The sequence below is a fragment of the Salvia hispanica genome, chromosome 6 (genome assembly GCF_023119035.1).
Source record: "Salvia hispanica cultivar TCC Black 2014 chromosome 6, UniMelb_Shisp_WGS_1.0, whole genome shotgun sequence".
Taxonomy (NCBI): Eukaryota; Viridiplantae; Streptophyta; class Magnoliopsida; order Lamiales; family Lamiaceae; genus Salvia; species Salvia hispanica.
The window spans coordinates 30,017,196-30,033,370 of NC_062970.1; the positions used below are offsets into that span (position 1 = coordinate 30,017,196).

The 16,175-nt window shown below is 36.8% G+C and overlaps 2 protein-coding genes across 4 annotated transcripts; one reads left to right on the plus strand and one right to left on the minus strand.

Annotated features, from left to right (window-relative positions):
* Positions 1-5,349: 5,349 nt before the first annotated feature.
* LOC125193001 lies at positions 5,350-9,691 on the plus strand. 2 transcript variants are annotated; one of them, XM_048090699.1, is made up of 7 exons: positions 5,352-5,666; positions 6,457-6,588; positions 7,179-7,259; positions 7,635-7,775; positions 8,381-8,437; positions 9,153-9,248; positions 9,337-9,691. In XM_048090699.1, exons 1-7 carry the CDS (start codon positions 5,460-5,462, stop codon positions 9,538-9,540), a joined length of 918 nt encoding a protein of 305 aa, XP_047946656.1. In that variant the 5' UTR covers positions 5,352-5,459; the 3' UTR covers positions 9,541-9,691. The 2 variants fall into 2 exon arrangements, with proteins under 2 accessions (XP_047946657.1, XP_047946656.1); XM_048090700.1 differs by lacking the exon at positions 7,179-7,259 and having other exon boundaries at positions 5,350-5,666.
* A 137-nt stretch (positions 9,692-9,828) lies between these two features.
* Positions 9,829-15,011, minus strand: LOC125192999 (casein kinase 1-like protein 2). 2 transcript variants are annotated; one of them, XM_048090698.1, is made up of 14 exons: positions 14,685-15,011; positions 14,566-14,606; positions 13,652-13,721; positions 13,403-13,551; positions 13,183-13,278; positions 13,027-13,097; positions 12,138-12,199; positions 11,973-12,036; positions 11,815-11,899; positions 11,612-11,738; positions 11,414-11,496; positions 11,275-11,338; positions 10,999-11,132; positions 9,829-10,557 (listed from the first exon to the last, which is right to left on the minus strand). In XM_048090698.1, the coding sequence occupies exons 1-14, from the start codon at positions 14,758-14,760 to the stop codon at positions 10,258-10,260; spliced, it is 1,422 nt and encodes a 473-aa protein (XP_047946655.1). In that variant the 5' UTR covers positions 14,761-15,011; the 3' UTR covers positions 9,829-10,257. The 2 variants fall into 2 exon arrangements, with proteins under 2 accessions (XP_047946655.1, XP_047946654.1); XM_048090697.1 differs by having other exon boundaries at positions 10,999-11,135; positions 14,685-15,010.
* Between the last annotated feature and the right edge of the window lie 1,164 nt (positions 15,012-16,175).

Genomic DNA, 16,175 nt, shown 5'->3' on the forward strand with positions numbered 1-16,175 from the left:
ACTAGTGTCGGCACTGGCTTCTTCCAACATGAAATATCTTTTAGGAAGTTTCTGAGTCACTTGGCTTCTTCCCCTTCTTTGTCTAAAGCGATAAACTCGGATTTCATGGTGGATCGAGCAATACACGTCTGTTTCGTTGACTTCCACGAAACAACTCCACCCCCACACTGAACACTTACCCACTCGTCGAAAACGAGTCTTTTGAATTATAGATCCAATTTGCATCACAGTACCCTTCAAGTACTTGGTGATAATTCGTGTACTGCAACTCAAAGTTAAGAGTATACATCAAGTATCTCAAAATCCTATTCAGAGTTTTCCAATGTTCCTTGCTTGGGTTGCTCGTAAATCGGCTCAGCTTATTCACCGCACACGCAAGATCTAGTCGAGAGCAGTTTGCGGTTTGTGATAAACATCAAACTTCCTATGATATTTGCATATTCTTCTTGAGCTATGGGCTCGACCGTGTGCTTACTTAAATGCACGTTGGGTTCCAGTGTAGTCTTAGCTAGCTCACAATCAAACAAGTGAAACTTCTTAAGCACTTTCTCAGTGTAATGACACTGTATCAAAGTAATCCCCTCATGATTCATTTTAATCTTGATTCCGAGAATCTCATCAGTCAGATCCATATCTTTCATATCGAAATTTTTCTTCAACATATTTTTGGTCTCGTTGATAATGTGGCTATTTATACCCATTATCAACATATCATCTACATAAAGACACAAAATAATAAAACCGTTATATGAGACCTTAATGTAAACACATTTATCACACTCATTGATAGTGAACCCATTTGACAACATCACATTGTCAAACTATAAGTGACATTGCAAAGGTGCTTGTTTTAATCCATATAGAGACCTCACTAGTTTGCATACCTTCCTTTATTAGCCAGGTACTAAAAACCCTTCATGTTGCTCCATATAAATTTCTTCCTCCAATTCACCATTCAGAAAGGCTGTTTTCACATCAATTTGGTGAATCTCAAAATTTCTTCATCCAATTCACATCCAATTGCAAAGTAGCAATTGCAAGAAGTATCCGAATAAAAGTGATTCTAGTAACTGGTAAATATGTGTCGAAGAAGTCATATCCTTCTTGCTGCTTAAAGCCTTTTACAACTAGACGAGCTTTATACTTTTCAATAGTACCATCAGTTTTATATTTCCTTCTCAGGATCCACTTGCACCCCAAGGTCGTACAATATTCTGGCAAGTCTACTAACACAACCATTTGTTATTTCTCATAATTGATTCAATTTCACTAGTGATCGATTCTTGTCAGAATGACGCATCTGGGCCAGACAGTGCTTCCTCTAGCGACTTTGGTTCATTATCCAACATAAAAGTTAGGAAGTCGAGAACAAATGTCTTAGCAACTTTAACTCTTTTTCACGTCTTGGTTCTACATCTTCGGGACTTGACCTTGTCCTTTTTGGAGGATCAGAGCTAGTGGATTCATCAATTATTCTTTCACTAGAACGATCCTCATGTCTCTTTGCAAGGGTATACATTCTCAAATAATCTAACAGTCATTGACTCAATTGTTATTCCTTCAGCCAAGCCAGATACAAATGACCTATGGACTAGTAAACGATAGACACTACTATTAAGCGTATGACCAATAAAGATGCAATCGACTGTTTTAGGGCCTATTGCAATTTGTTTCGGATGTGGCACTTCTACCTTAGCTAAGCACCCCCATACATTGAGGTATGAATACAAAGGTCTCTTCCCCTTCCACAACTCATAAGGAGTCACATCCCTATTTTTAGTGAAATTTTATTCAAGATATAATTTGCGTTAACACAACATTCCCTCCACATGTTCTGGGGTAAACCCGAATTGATCAACAAAGCATTCATCTTCTCTTTTAGTGTTCGATTTTTGCATTCAACGACACCATTTGACTGGGGAGAATATTGAGTTGTGGTTTGGTGAATTATACCACTTGCATGACATAATTCTGCAAACGGCGCTACATACTCACCACCTCTATCACTTTGAACACACTTAATTCGACAATTAAGTTGATTTTCGCATTCATTTTTGAAGTCTTTAAACGCTTCAATTGCCTCATATTTACTTCTAAACAAATAGAATGAACTACGTAAATGGTCCACTAACTATGCGTTTTGCACGTAAACGGTCCCTGAACTTTAAAAATATCATAGGTAGTTCTGAACTTTAAAAAATATAAAAAGCACAGAGATTAAACAAGAACGAGTGCACAGAGGCTCCAATTGATTGATTAAACAAGTCAACAGTTACTTCCTAAGAGTTCATAAGTTGTCTTTAGCTACTATAAAGTCAAGACTAAAAAACCAACAGATCAGTCAGTTATGTTCTCAAAATGTTACTATCTATCTACATATTCATCTCTATCTACATATTCATCTTCATCTCCTCTCTACATCTTCTACATCACATGCCACTACCACTCTTCTCTTTTCCCTTTCCCCTTCCCATACGACCCCAGACTAGAGCAACCATCCCCAGCGCCACAGCTGCCATCATTCTCAACCCCCCACCGCACGACGACACAAAATTCTCCGAGCAACCTCATTCTCCTCCCCACCAAGAAAGAGATTGTCGATATCGATGTCAAACAAATCATCCTCATCTAAGTCTTCTTCATTGCAACCGCATCCACATCCGCAACCCCTATATCATCAGCAACAACCCCCATATCTTCATAAATGTACACACTCTTCCACTCGTTCGAGGACGAACCATTTATCAGAGGAGGGGGTGGAGTGGAGGAGGAGGACGACGAATAAGGTTCCGACGACGATGTGGACCAATTCATCGGTGGAGTGGGGTAGAGTGGAGTGGAGAAGCAGATTAAGAGTAGAGGTTAGGGCATAGAATAGCGGTGCTTTTGTGTATTAAAAGACCCTACCTCCTTTGTGTATAAAAAGCTCATCAAGGCCTACCTCTTTTTATTTCACTCTTAGTTGACTTTGTTAGAATTATAGGATCCATTTATTTCTTTTTCCACAGACTTTACACTTGTTGTACTTCATTGAGTAACTAATAATAATATTTATGAGGACGACAAGAGTTTTAATGTAAAATTGGAAGTGGGAGGGATGTAGAAAGAAAAAGAGATTGAACTATTGTCAGTGGAGCATAGAACACACTAAGCGATCAACATACGAAACAACGTACGCTTTTCACAACATTGTTGAATGTGTCAGCTTGTTTTTAAATCTCTCCCAAATTTCCTTGAAATTCCAAATGGGGGAAAATTAACTGCATTGCTGATGCAAATCAAATATTCAATTTTTATATCCTCAACTTTGTGTGGTTTTACAACAAATAATCCTTTTTGAAGCATTTCCTCAAACACATTCATGGCTAAAATTACTCCGATCAAATATTCGACGTTTTGGGATTGTGGCTGTCTTTGTGTTGGTTCTGGTGATAGGAACGCCAAGAGATTCATCTCTATCGAAGCTCATATCCAACAACGCATGTCCTCCACATTAAGAGAAGTCGGCTCAGCACCTAATCATCTAATTGGAGTTGATAAACTGCAGGGAAATACCTTTGTCTAAGAGCTCGTGAATCTGGTCTAGCAAACGGAGTCAGCGACCAGCTTATTTGGAGGCTAAGCGATGTCGTCGACCCGTCAACTTAGTATGCAAATTTCCCGAACTCGAGCAACGAGTCGCCAGATTGGGCAACCCTAACTCGACGACCCGCCAAGAATGTAAAGTTCTGCCAGTTTGCGGCAGTTATAGGAGTGTAAGTTTTTGGTGGTTTTGGGCAGTTATTGGTGTAGTCGTGGGGAGTATTTAATGTACAAATTTGGAGAGAAGAAGGTAGGACGGTTTTGAGAGAGAGAAACAAAGATAAGAAATTGGAAAGAGTAGAAAGAAAAGAGAAGAGGAAGGAACGATCCAAACTCCATCACTCCGGAGATCATCCATCATCTAGAGTTGGAGAACACCACAGTTCACGGTTCTTTTGGTGTAATTCATTTTAGTACGTTTGGCTAGATCTCCATCATTGCTCCAAATATGTTGTAGGGTGAATTGTTGGATACTTTGATGACTTTTATGGTTTAATTTATGTATGGTTTTTGTTTATGAATTGTTTAATTTTTCTACTAATCTTGAGACGTCATGATAGGTAGAAATTTGTTGTCATTTTTCTATTGCCTCTTTAGCATAAATTTTGGTCATTACTCATATGCAAGGAACTCGAGATTTGATACTTGTTCAGAGAGAAAGTCTCGAGTGAATCGATAGTTTTTATCTGTTAAAAATAGTTTTTATCTTTGTGTGTTTTAACATCTCTTTATCAAATTTTATTTATCAAGCTCAAATTAAATAACCTACGCCTCTCTGTGGTTCGACACTCTTTTACTACAACTGCATCTGTACTCTTGCAGAAAGGTTGTAATTTTGGAGCTATTTTATATACTTGTGTTATTAATTCATCAATACAAAAGCTCGAAAAACACACATCAACTGCATAAATTAACTACACTATACAAACTAGTTTTATGGCAAACCAATTCAGAAATAACCACATGCCCACAGTGTTCTAATGTGTTTATAAATTACTCCCTCCGTTCGTGATTAAGAGTCCCGTTTTTCCATTTTAGTCCGTCCGCGAACAGGAGTCCCGGTTCACTTTTACCATAAATGGTAATAGGGTCCCACCTTCCACTAACTCATTCCACTCACATTTCATTTAAAACTAATATATACAAAGTGGAACTCCTATTCCACTAACTTTTTTTTTCACCCACCTTTTCTTAACATTTCTTAAAATCCGTGCTGCCAAGGAATGAGACTCCTAATGGCGGACGGAGGGAGTATCATTGAAGATTGAACGATCACTAATTTAAGCTTATTTAAGCTTATTCGAGAGATCGTACCGTGCGTCATGTAGTTTCCAAAGAGCTATTCTCCCAAAAGAGCAGCCGTGGAATTAGACCTGCTCAATGTTAACCGAACCGAAGGTTAAAACTGAAACCGTGACCGCTGGCTACAATTCCGAACCGAAACCGTGAGAAATTACCCGAATTGAAACCGTCGATTTTTTAACCTTGGTTCGGTTTAGGTTAAAAAAAATTAATCCAGAACACGCCCTTTAATCCCGAGGATACAGAGCCTCCTCTGTGGAATCTGCATCATCAAAAATTAACAGTGCTATGCCTCAACCTCAAGAAAGAATGCAATGTGATTGTGATTAAAGAATTGTAGCAATAGAATGAAACAATTCATCACCAAAATCACGCAACAATGGCGGGAAAGGTACAATCCTACGCTTTATTTTCACCCGAAACTCCAAAATGATTACAGTTTCACCTTCATTTTTCCCATTTGATTCCATTTATTTTAGCCACAGGGAAAAGGATGAGTGGCTGAAACGATGTCGTTTGGGGCCGCTATATGAACCTCCACCTCCACCGCTCTGTAGTTTTTATCCACGTAATCGATGGAGGTGCATATTTTGACGGTGAAAGTGGTTTCAATTTCATCAACCAAGGAAGGACAGGCGACTATACGTCGTCGCAGAGCGTTGGTGAGGTTGGACAGAGAATTGGACAAGGGGAATTGCAAGGCCGCGTTATCTCTCATGAAGCACTTCAAGGCTCATCCTGCCGGCTTTATCCGGGGCTTCGGTGCCGCCGCTGCCCCAAAGGTGCGATTCGCGTTATTTCTTCCTCATTGCCTTCTGTTAAATTCATCTTGTTATCATGAATGATTCACGCTTAGATAAGGATTGATCATAATTTTCTCCTTGAGTTGGCTGTCTGTATCTATGTTAGATTTTCATTCTGCAAATTAGAGCCTAGAATACAATAAACCAACATTTTTCGTCTGCAATTACAGGCATACAACTCCATAAATTAATTCTGGGAAAAAAAATCCTTGGTTGCTGCTGAATACAACTGAAGAATTTACTAGTAGCATTTTGCATGAAGAGGTGATCACACACCTCCTTAGATTGCATGTTAATAGATATGGCTAGTCTTCTGCATTTTCATTTGTTGATATCCTGTGTTTGATCAAAGTTGCCTAGCAAGATGAACATCTTTTGACTTGCTAGTTTTTTATATCTAATAAAGTTGATCTTTCCTTGCAAAGAGTGTCTCTCGCAACTGGCAAGATATTCAATAGTTATGTTGTGATACTTTCTTAAAAAGAAACAAGAACGGCCTTACAATCGTGATAAATTGATTGTAAGTGTGTGTGATTTCCCTTGACTGCCATTCCATCAAAATCTAGTCACACCTAGAAAATCGATCTTTAACTTCCTGGTTTTGGCAGACTACATTGTGTTATTAATTTACTTGCTAGGATGAAAATGACAAGACAAAATGAAGTCTGGTACATTTATAACAGCTAATCAATGGAAAACTGAGACTACATTTACAAGCAATATTACATTTTTTAAAACTCTGATTTGTTTGCAGATTTCAATATTTTAGGTCTCTGGAAGAGTATCTTCTTCTGGGTTAGCTGGGAGGAGTGGAAAATCATCTCTGCAGTTAGTAATTGATGCAATCCTTCAATCCCTGAAGCGTAGTCTAGAATTTCAATTGGAGGAGCAAGAAGCAGAAGTATGCCGTTATCTTATTTTTTTTCTAGTGCTGCATATTCTTGGTAGTGCTTACAAATCATATGCAACATTGGTAGGAATTTTTAAAACTAGAAAGTTTACTATCACGAAAATGGAAAACAAATTCTACCAATGGTACTTGCCTGCTTTTATACATGCTATATGGATTATTTTCTTGAGAGTTCAAGTAACTTGGGAGGTGGTATCGATGAAAGTATTGAGCCACATCTGAAGTATCTTCCTGGTCCTAAACTTAAATAATGTTTATACGAGTTTTTCAGTTACAAATTGAAGTTTAATTTTCAGTGTTGTAAAGCAAGTACTGGATTTTTGTTACTTTAGTAGTAGATCGTAGAACTTGAGTTGTTATTTTATGCCAATATCTTCACACACAAGCTAAACATACATATTCCCTTTATCCATGCAACTTTAACTTGCTACAATGTTTATCATGATTATCATCCCTGATTTCTACATGCATACTGGTATTGAAGCTAAAATTGACGAAAAAAAGGTTGTTTTAAGATTCTTTATGTCACATTCAATTGCCTTATTTTTTTGCTAAGTTGTGCTTTAAATGAACTTGTGTAGATCTTGCCAAACGATATTAGAAAAATTACTGATGCAGAAAGTTGTGAATCTGTATATGAAGATCGTCTGATGTGCTTGCAAGTAAGTACAAAATCAATTATGTTCTATCCATCACCAATGCCATAAGTACAATATAATCGACTTTACACTGAGTTTTACATTGCTGAATGTAGATGTTTTCTTGTCTTGTTTTTTGGGTTATCTGCAGTTATTTACTGCAGTGAGTGATTCATACTGGCATAGCAATATAGTCATTAAGTCTGTTTGTTGCTTAAAGTTTTCAGTTCAAGACTGTGACTTATATTATGCACCAAGATCATTAACTTTCTTGATATAAGTTGTATATTAAGCTTTTTATATTAAGGTTAGCATACTTATCAACAATCTTAATTAAACCAGTGATTTGTAATAAGGATCTTCTTCGATATTCTTCAGCACTAGTATAATGTTTTTCAGCATGAAGCTGGTCACTTTCTAGTTGGATATATGCTTGGGGTCTTGCCTAGAAGATACAAGGTACCGAGCATGGAGGATCTATTGCAGGACAAGTTTGCTTGTGGGAAGGTGGAATTTATTGGCTTTGAATTTCTTAGGGAAGTAAGTGCAATCATCATTCATTACTTTTATTATGATAAATTTGCAGAGAATTTGTGGAAATAGTATTATGTGGTTTTATGTTTTACATGTAAAACATCTTATTTATTTGGAAGAATGTCTGAACTATGAATGATTTGCTTGTGTTATTCATAGAGATTAAATCTCAGCTGTTCACTACTATAACACATCTATCTGATACGTCCTCTCAAAAGTCATATCATATAATGTTTTAATTTATTAGAAGCTTTCCATCCTCACAATGGTTTCCCAAATATATTGGAAACTGAAAATAAGAAACAAATATTTCTCCTTGAAGCGCTAATTTGCCATTATTTTTCAGTCATCACAAATACATCTATCTAGCTTTTAAAATATGTTTTGGCATATTACTGTGACATGATATACCTTTGCCATTATAGCCTCTTAACAACTGAATTCCAGCATCCATCAGGAGCTAGTATTGATCTGTATGAATGGTCTTAAACATCTAAATTGAAACTTTAACATGCATAGATGGGAGTTGGAGGATGCACTCTTCTGGATTAAGTTCTATTTTTCAGACAGTTAAAAATCCTTGCTAACCAACTGTCTGTTAAATTTTGCAGGTTGGTATTGATCCCATGTCAAATAGAACCTTCTCCAAAGGGAAGCTTAATAAAGAGGTTGGACATTAACTTTTCTCCTTTCCTTGAGCAACATCACCAGACACTTTTGTTTTGGCACTGGGGTGGGATGGTTCATTATAAAACAAATGAAGTAGTACAATTTTTGCTTTATGTGGTGTAGAATATAGATATACGTCAAACACACATATTTTGGTGGGCTGGTCCAAATCCTTGAGATAAGCTCTATCATCTGCTAAGGTCTCATTCTTCCAATAATTCCGAGCCTAATCTTTTTTAAAAAGCACGTACAATACTTTTGTGTTTTTGCGCCAAAGTTCTAGCACAAGAGAGTCGAAGTATATACTTTATTCATGTAATGAACCTCTTTAGTTAACCCCAAAAGCGGAGTAGATCTGCGAGAAATCTATGTTTACCAGATGTACTATGGATACAAGATATTTAACGCCTGCGAGAGTTTTTTCTTTCAATCTCTATTGCCAATGATTTTAGTAGTAATGTATCGAGAACTTCCCTGTATTAGTGTTGCAGAGGGTATCAAATGAATAAATACTCTACAAATTTGACCCAGGACCATTAAAGTTTCATGTTCATCTAATCCTTTCTGAATAAGTTTGTGTTGTCGCTGATTAATGTTATTGGAGTTTTATTTGTTCTCTTCGATAACTTTTCCGAAATATTTTTCTGGGTCATAATGCTTGTTGCATCAGTCACTTGGCAGATTCCAACTTTCTAATGTTAAAATTTCAAACAGGCTCTCAAAGTATTTTCATGTGTGATACTTGGTGGCATGGCAGCAGAACACCTGCTATTTGGATACTCGGAGTTACTGCACTCGGATGTTGAGAAGGTCAGTTCAGTTGGCGCATCTGTTTATACAATGCTTGCGTTGTATTTGTATGTACAACTATAACATTAGATTGTCAACTGCAAGCCAGTTTGCTAGAGTGCATAGGTGGCTGGGTTTCACAGCGGATGAGGTTGATTTTGCACAAAGGCAGGCTGCAGAAGCTACGGTCATAATATTGTCTTCTCAAATGGAAGCTCTATCTAGGCTGGCTGAGGCCATGGCTTTGGGTGGATCAGTTGGTTTTTGCATCGAGACAATTGAGCATACATTAAGCTTGAACAATAACCTGTGAAACTTGGGATATTTTCAGTTAGCATCCCTTCCACATCGAGACTTCACGTAAATTATCTGTTCATTTTTTAGTTTTTGTCATTGGATTTTATGTGCAGAATTGTAGTGGTAAAATCTTCACTCCATATCAATTCACTAATGTTCATCATCAACCCCATACTATGCTCATTCAATCACATTCCTTTTCACCGCTGTGCTTCTCTTGCAGGACGACAGTAATACCCTTCTTCAAATAAAACAATTCAATAATTTGAAGCCCTCAAATTCGATAGATACATACAAACAGCAATAGCAGTCAAACTTGCAGTTATTTAAATATGTCAACATCAAGCATGATACAGAGATGCATAAGCAGCCAATATATTTTTTTTAAAAGGGTTACAATGAAAACTGCAATATTTGAAATTGGTAGTAATAACTTTGCGAAGACCACTGGTCAATTTTACACTCAGGACCAGGCAGACCTGAAGGAGAGAAGGGCACATGGAAAAAATAGACCCACACCACAACTCCCAACTCGCAACTCGAACGCACGCACCTACAACCCACTCAAGTTTTATCTATCCTGGTCACCAACAACTCATTTCTTGAGTTCGAATTCACATCTCCACCAGTGACAGTGAGTAGTTGAGTTTACCAACAAAGTTAAATCCCCTCAGGTGGTCGGTCAAATCACACAATTTTTTATGATTTACAGGCATGTGCTTACCGTTGTTTTTCAGTGAAACCTCTCTTCATCATCAAAATGCAAACTCTCGATACCCTTTATTGTAGAATCATAATTCTTAATGCCAGAATTATTCATCCCAGAAGAAGTATGCTTTGCATTGGAGGATCCACCAAGCGGAAAGCTTCTTTGTCCACTCGATGTTTTATTTGCAGTAGCTGGACTAGCCTCAGGGGTCCGAGAGCGACTAGGATCAGAATCATTTCCCAAAGTAAATGTTTCGCGGCTTCCAGAAACAGTCCCACGTCTCAGTGTTCCACTAGACCTTCCGAAGAAGGTGGAGTTTGAGAGCTGCAAAATTCAATTAGCTAAGCAATGCTATATAACAAAATAAATAAGACAAACAGTGAGCAGTAATCAGAAAGGGTAAGGCAAAAAAAGATCATAGCAGTAAATGCTTGAACCAAGTCTGGACTCCAAACTCGATAGCCTAATTTATACTCACTCCATCCCATTAAAAGTGACATGTTTTCCTTTTTGGGTTGACCCATAAAAAGTGACACATTTTTCTAAAACAGAAACATCATATCTATTTTATTCTCTCCACTTAATTCACAAAACAATACTACTAAATCCCGTGCCAAAAAGCAAATGCTTCCAATTTAGTGGGACGGAAACCGGTATGATTTTTAAGTTATCATGATGTATCCTTGTAATTTCATCAGTTCATCCACTATATATTCAAAGCCCCTTATTAAATATGGAACCAACAACAACAAATTAATATGTTACCAAAGCATCCTTGCTTGCTGAATCAGTTGCAGCTGGACTCTTCTCTCTGGATATTCTAGCATTTGTAATCTGTCCAGATCTTCTCCCTGAAGGATCTCCTGAAGATGTGCCAACTACCCTTCCTTCTTCATCACCTGCTGTGAAGTCAAACAGGGAAAGATCTCAAAATGGCAGATCAATATAAGTCACACCATGAGAGATAAAAAGCACAGATATGATATTTTTCAGTCAAGATGGGAAAAAAGGAAAACATTAGCAATAAAGTGCATAACATACCAGGCAGCCGTTCACCACTGGGAATCGCAGGGGGTAATGCTGAGCTGGTCCCAGCTCCTGGGCCCTGAAAGAAGCAAACAAATCCATAATTTTCAGCATTATTATGCTTTAAAAGCTTAAAAGGTTTTTAGCTAATTACCAGAGGACGTGAAGGAGGAGCAGCCATCTGGGACTGCTGATACTTCAAGATGGTCCAGTCAAAAACATAATCAAACTGGAAACCTGCAGGGAAAACATTTAAGGAATCACTTAGGCTTTTTATCATCCTTCTAAGTTCAATATATTGTGCCATAGATCGGTGTTTGCTAAATGGAAAAACTGGAAGAAATATCCAGACCTTCACGAATGAAGAGGTCACGGAATATCCTCTTAAGATAAGCATAATCTGGTTTATCTTCAAAGCGCAGTGAACGGCAATAATGAAAATATGATGCTACCTCGGTTGGATAACCCCTGCACAAAGCCTGGAAGGAATGCAAGACGGCTGTTATACTTACACCTAAAGCAAGCATGTCCAACCACAATAGTCCAGGTACTTACCTCAATAGAGGTTGAGACCTTTTTCTCACTTATTTTCTCATATTTTTGTTTCTTAGTTCCTGCTTTTAGTCCCTGCCAAGGAAGGCTATACAGAGAATATGTTAACTGGCAATTCAAAGTACATCAACAGAAACTGCATTATATGATGAATTAACTACCTTCCTCTTAAGAAATACATCAGCACAAATCCGAGAGATTCCAAATCATCTCTCCTGCTTTGTTCTATTGACAATATCAATAGCATCTCAGTAAAATAGTAAATTTTCCTGATATCAATGTAGTAATCAAGTATTAATAATGCATGGAAGGATAATGAAATATACCTATACCCAGGTGAGTATTCATACTGGCATATCGTGCGGTCCCAGTCAAGTTTTTGTTCTCCCTGCGGTGGTTGCAAATTTTAATAATGTATATCAAAATTAACCTTTTCTGATAGAGAAACTCTGATCCACGACTTAAAAGTTCAATGAAAAAAAGGGTTTCAAGAATTGGAGTTCGAAGACACAAGGAAAGAATTTACTCCAGAAGATCCCTCAATGTTTGCTTCGAGTGAGAATAGTCTAGTCTACATGTGTAAGTGATATGGAGCATACACTCAACACTTCACAACTTAAAAATTCAGTCTACAACTCTACAAGTGAAAACAAGATGGGACATAAATTTATATTCAATTTGGACATGCTAATGTACTTATATCTGTGAACTGGATTATCATACAAATAAAAACAGACATTAGGTAGATCAGAATTTTAGAAAAATAAATATTGCTACAGAGCTAATGTTTATAAAGACAATAATATCAACAAGGCTGAGTCATTTTCCTAATTCTTACAATAATGGTAACAGGCTTACTCAATAGAAATTAAAACAGTTTAAAATTATGGCCTCCCAATTTAACCAGGGCTTATAGTTGAAAAATAAAAAAAATGAAAGGCACACAAAAGTTTCTCACAACAAGTTGAAACTTACAAACCGGTTTTGGCAGCTTTTGTTTATAACTTTATATGAACATAAAATTCATTCAAGACAATAGGAAGTCTACATGGCCAAGGCTCTATACAGTATACATGACATGTGGCTGCAACCCTAATTCCTATACAACTTGAAACCATGCAATAAAACTCGATGCCCAGTGTAACTATACGAGAAATTGAGATTGAATAATGTCCCACATTTTGAATTATGTTGCAATACTGATGCTCATCTTACCTGTAAGGAATATGTTGATGATTAGAACTGTCTCTGTATTTCTTTGCCAGACCAAAATCAATGACGTAGACCTAATAAAATTGCCAGCCAAAACAAACTATATTCAGCAAACAAATTCCACTATTACAGAAAAAGTACAAATTGCAATAGAAGGACCTGATTGGCACGTCGTCCCAAGCCCATAAGGAAATTATCTGGTTTGATATCTCGATGTAAAAATGATTTTGAATGAACAAACTCAACACGATTAATCTGAAAGAACAATTAGGCAAACCTTATGAGTAAAGATATCAATGTAACTAACGCTATAAAAACAATTTTCTTTAGAAGTAATATCATTAGAAAAGAGATAAAGCTAAAATATAAAAACAATGACCATTTGATCAGCGAGCATGAGAACTGTCTTCAGAGAGAGTTTCCTACTGCAAAAATTGAAAAGATCTTCAAGACTGGGCCCGAGCAAGTCCATAACCAGAACATTGTAGTCTCCTTCCACGCCAAACCATCTTACATTTGGTACCCCAGCTGCAGAGTTGTTGCGAAAGTTAAGAGTTTGTGACATAATTGATATAAAAATTTGCTCAATGAGTAAACAACAAAGTGATTGTTCTGCTTGAAGAATTACTTCCGCCTTGTAAAATTCTGTACAATTTTGACTCATAGAGCAATTGAGGATGTTTTGTCTTCACATTTTCCTGAAAACAACAAATGTGGCATGAAAAACTATAGGGAAGAAAAAATTATCAACAATACTGCTGAATTTGCAAGCACAACATCCTCAGCACACATAAGTTTTCTTAAATATGAGGCCGCTTGTTAGTAGTGCGGCAAAATGATATGCAAAACAATTATTTGAACCATTGCAGTGCACAATTGAACAACAGGCAACTATGTGAAGGTTTGAAGACACAATGGTTTCCGTTTCTCTGAAACCACAAGGTAGGTTTCAATCAAGGTTAGACGTGGTCTAACTAAAAGTAGAGAGATATCGTATAATTTTGCAAATTTAAATAACACTATGGCAGAAATGTAGTTTCACATTATTAGTTTTACAAGCACCACCAAGTTCCATACAAGGTGAATAAGAAACATCTTTACAAGCAAGTAAAGCTGGGGTGAATAAAATATATTGAGTGAAGCTACAAAGTAGGGAAAGCTAGACACAACAAGACACCCAATCATGAAAAGCAATTAAAAACCCTTAATTCTGAGATGAAAGGAATAAGAACATTAGAGCTAAATGATACTGTAGCTACATTCCATCCAAATTGACGTCAAGTCTTTGTGTTACATGTTTCTAAACTAAACCACAGTCATAGCAACCAAAACTCATAATTTGCAACTGAATTAATCACATAGGAGCATACAAGTCAAACAAGTTGATTTCAAGCTAACACGACAAGAACACAAGTATAAGCAGATAAGTGAAAAACCTAAGTGAAGCAATATTCATAACTTCGAAAAGGAAGACACCTCACCATTCAACAAAGAAGATGCTATAAGAAACACATTTAAAAACAGAGAAACAGCAGAACTTACTAGCTTAATTGCCACTTCATCATTAGTCTGAATATTTGTCCCTGCATACACAAACAAACACTAAATCAATAAACCAGAAAGCAAAGACCAGAAATTCAACCAAAAAATCAAAAACCTACCAAGATAGATCTCTCCAAAAGATCCACTGCCAATCTTCCGACCCAATCGATACTTGTTTCCAACTCGCGGCTCCATCAACAAATACCCTCGGATTTCTAGATGAAAATTACCCACTCAGAACGCTAAATTAAGCGGCTAGCAAACCCTACATATGGATCTCGGCGGCTGCACAGTTACGGCTGGATCTAACAAGTGAAATGATTTGATCGAGATTAATTTCCAGCTCTAGCAGCAGCACTAGGGTTAGGAGTTAGAGAGAAGAAAGGGGATAAAATCCTTCTTCAGCAACTGTGTTGACAGATTAGTGTATGCGTGTGTTTCAGTGTTGAAGGTTTTTTCCCTTTGATTCGGTTCAGAAAAAAAACGTAGGGCGAGTGTAAGCACGCGCCTGGCTGGAGCGTGTAATTCTGATTCTCGATAAGAGTAGATATGAGTTCGGTCACGTGACTCACGTGATGCCTTTTCCATCCAACCTGGCATTGGCGTGTGTTTTGTATGTGTCGCGCGATTTTCTTTTTTTTGCAAAGCCAACTTCAACTTGGGTGGTGGTTGTCATTTACCAATTATTAATAACAATTTAAAGTTAGTTAGTAAGTCGTTTTTATTAATCAAGGATTGTTAATTTGTTATCTTATTAGGTCTTTTAGTTTAATTGTTTTTCTAATTTAAAATTAAGTTTATTGGTTGGAATTTCAATCACTCTAAAAAAAGAAAATGTTAGTCCAATTGAAAATGGTGTGATGGAGTAGTATTTTTTAAAATACATATAAAAATACTTCAACCAATAATATTACTACTCGATCCAATGTGTATATGTTTAAAATTGCTTCAAATATTGGTCTTTATTCGTCAAAACATATTCTCTCGATAGGGACTCAAATTCATTTTAGTTTCTTTCTTATTCATAAACTATAGTAGCTCCACACTAAAAAAAAAGTGCCTTTAAATTGAATAAATAGGACCTTTGATAGTACATTCTACAGTATTTGTTTGTTTCCAAGACTTTTAAATCATTTGAAATGAGAGTTATTAATTCCGAATCCATCTATTATCAATCAAGTGTACATGTGTTGGCCTAGTGATAAAATGATTAATACTCAATATTGAAAAGGTCATGTTTAAGTTCTGAGGTAACTGGAGATATTCGAAAATCTCCCTTGCTTGCCCCTCTTCAACTTCTAGTGCAATTGGAAGTACATCTAAGCCTATTTTTGTTCATGTGAGAAATCTTGTACTCCATTGCACTATGATTTAGGTTTGGACACCTTTCACTTGGAGCTCAGCTATTATTACATTATTATTATTATTGCAATTGTTTTTAGCACCCTTGTCGTAAATTTGAATTTTAGGTTCAAGTTATATGTCCTTTACTAGGCACAACTACGAGATTTGCACAATTAATTATAGCATCTGAACATTTGGTTAAAGCTCAACAAAGAGAAGAACAAAGATAATGATGATGAGAAACATATAGAACCCAAAAACAGCCC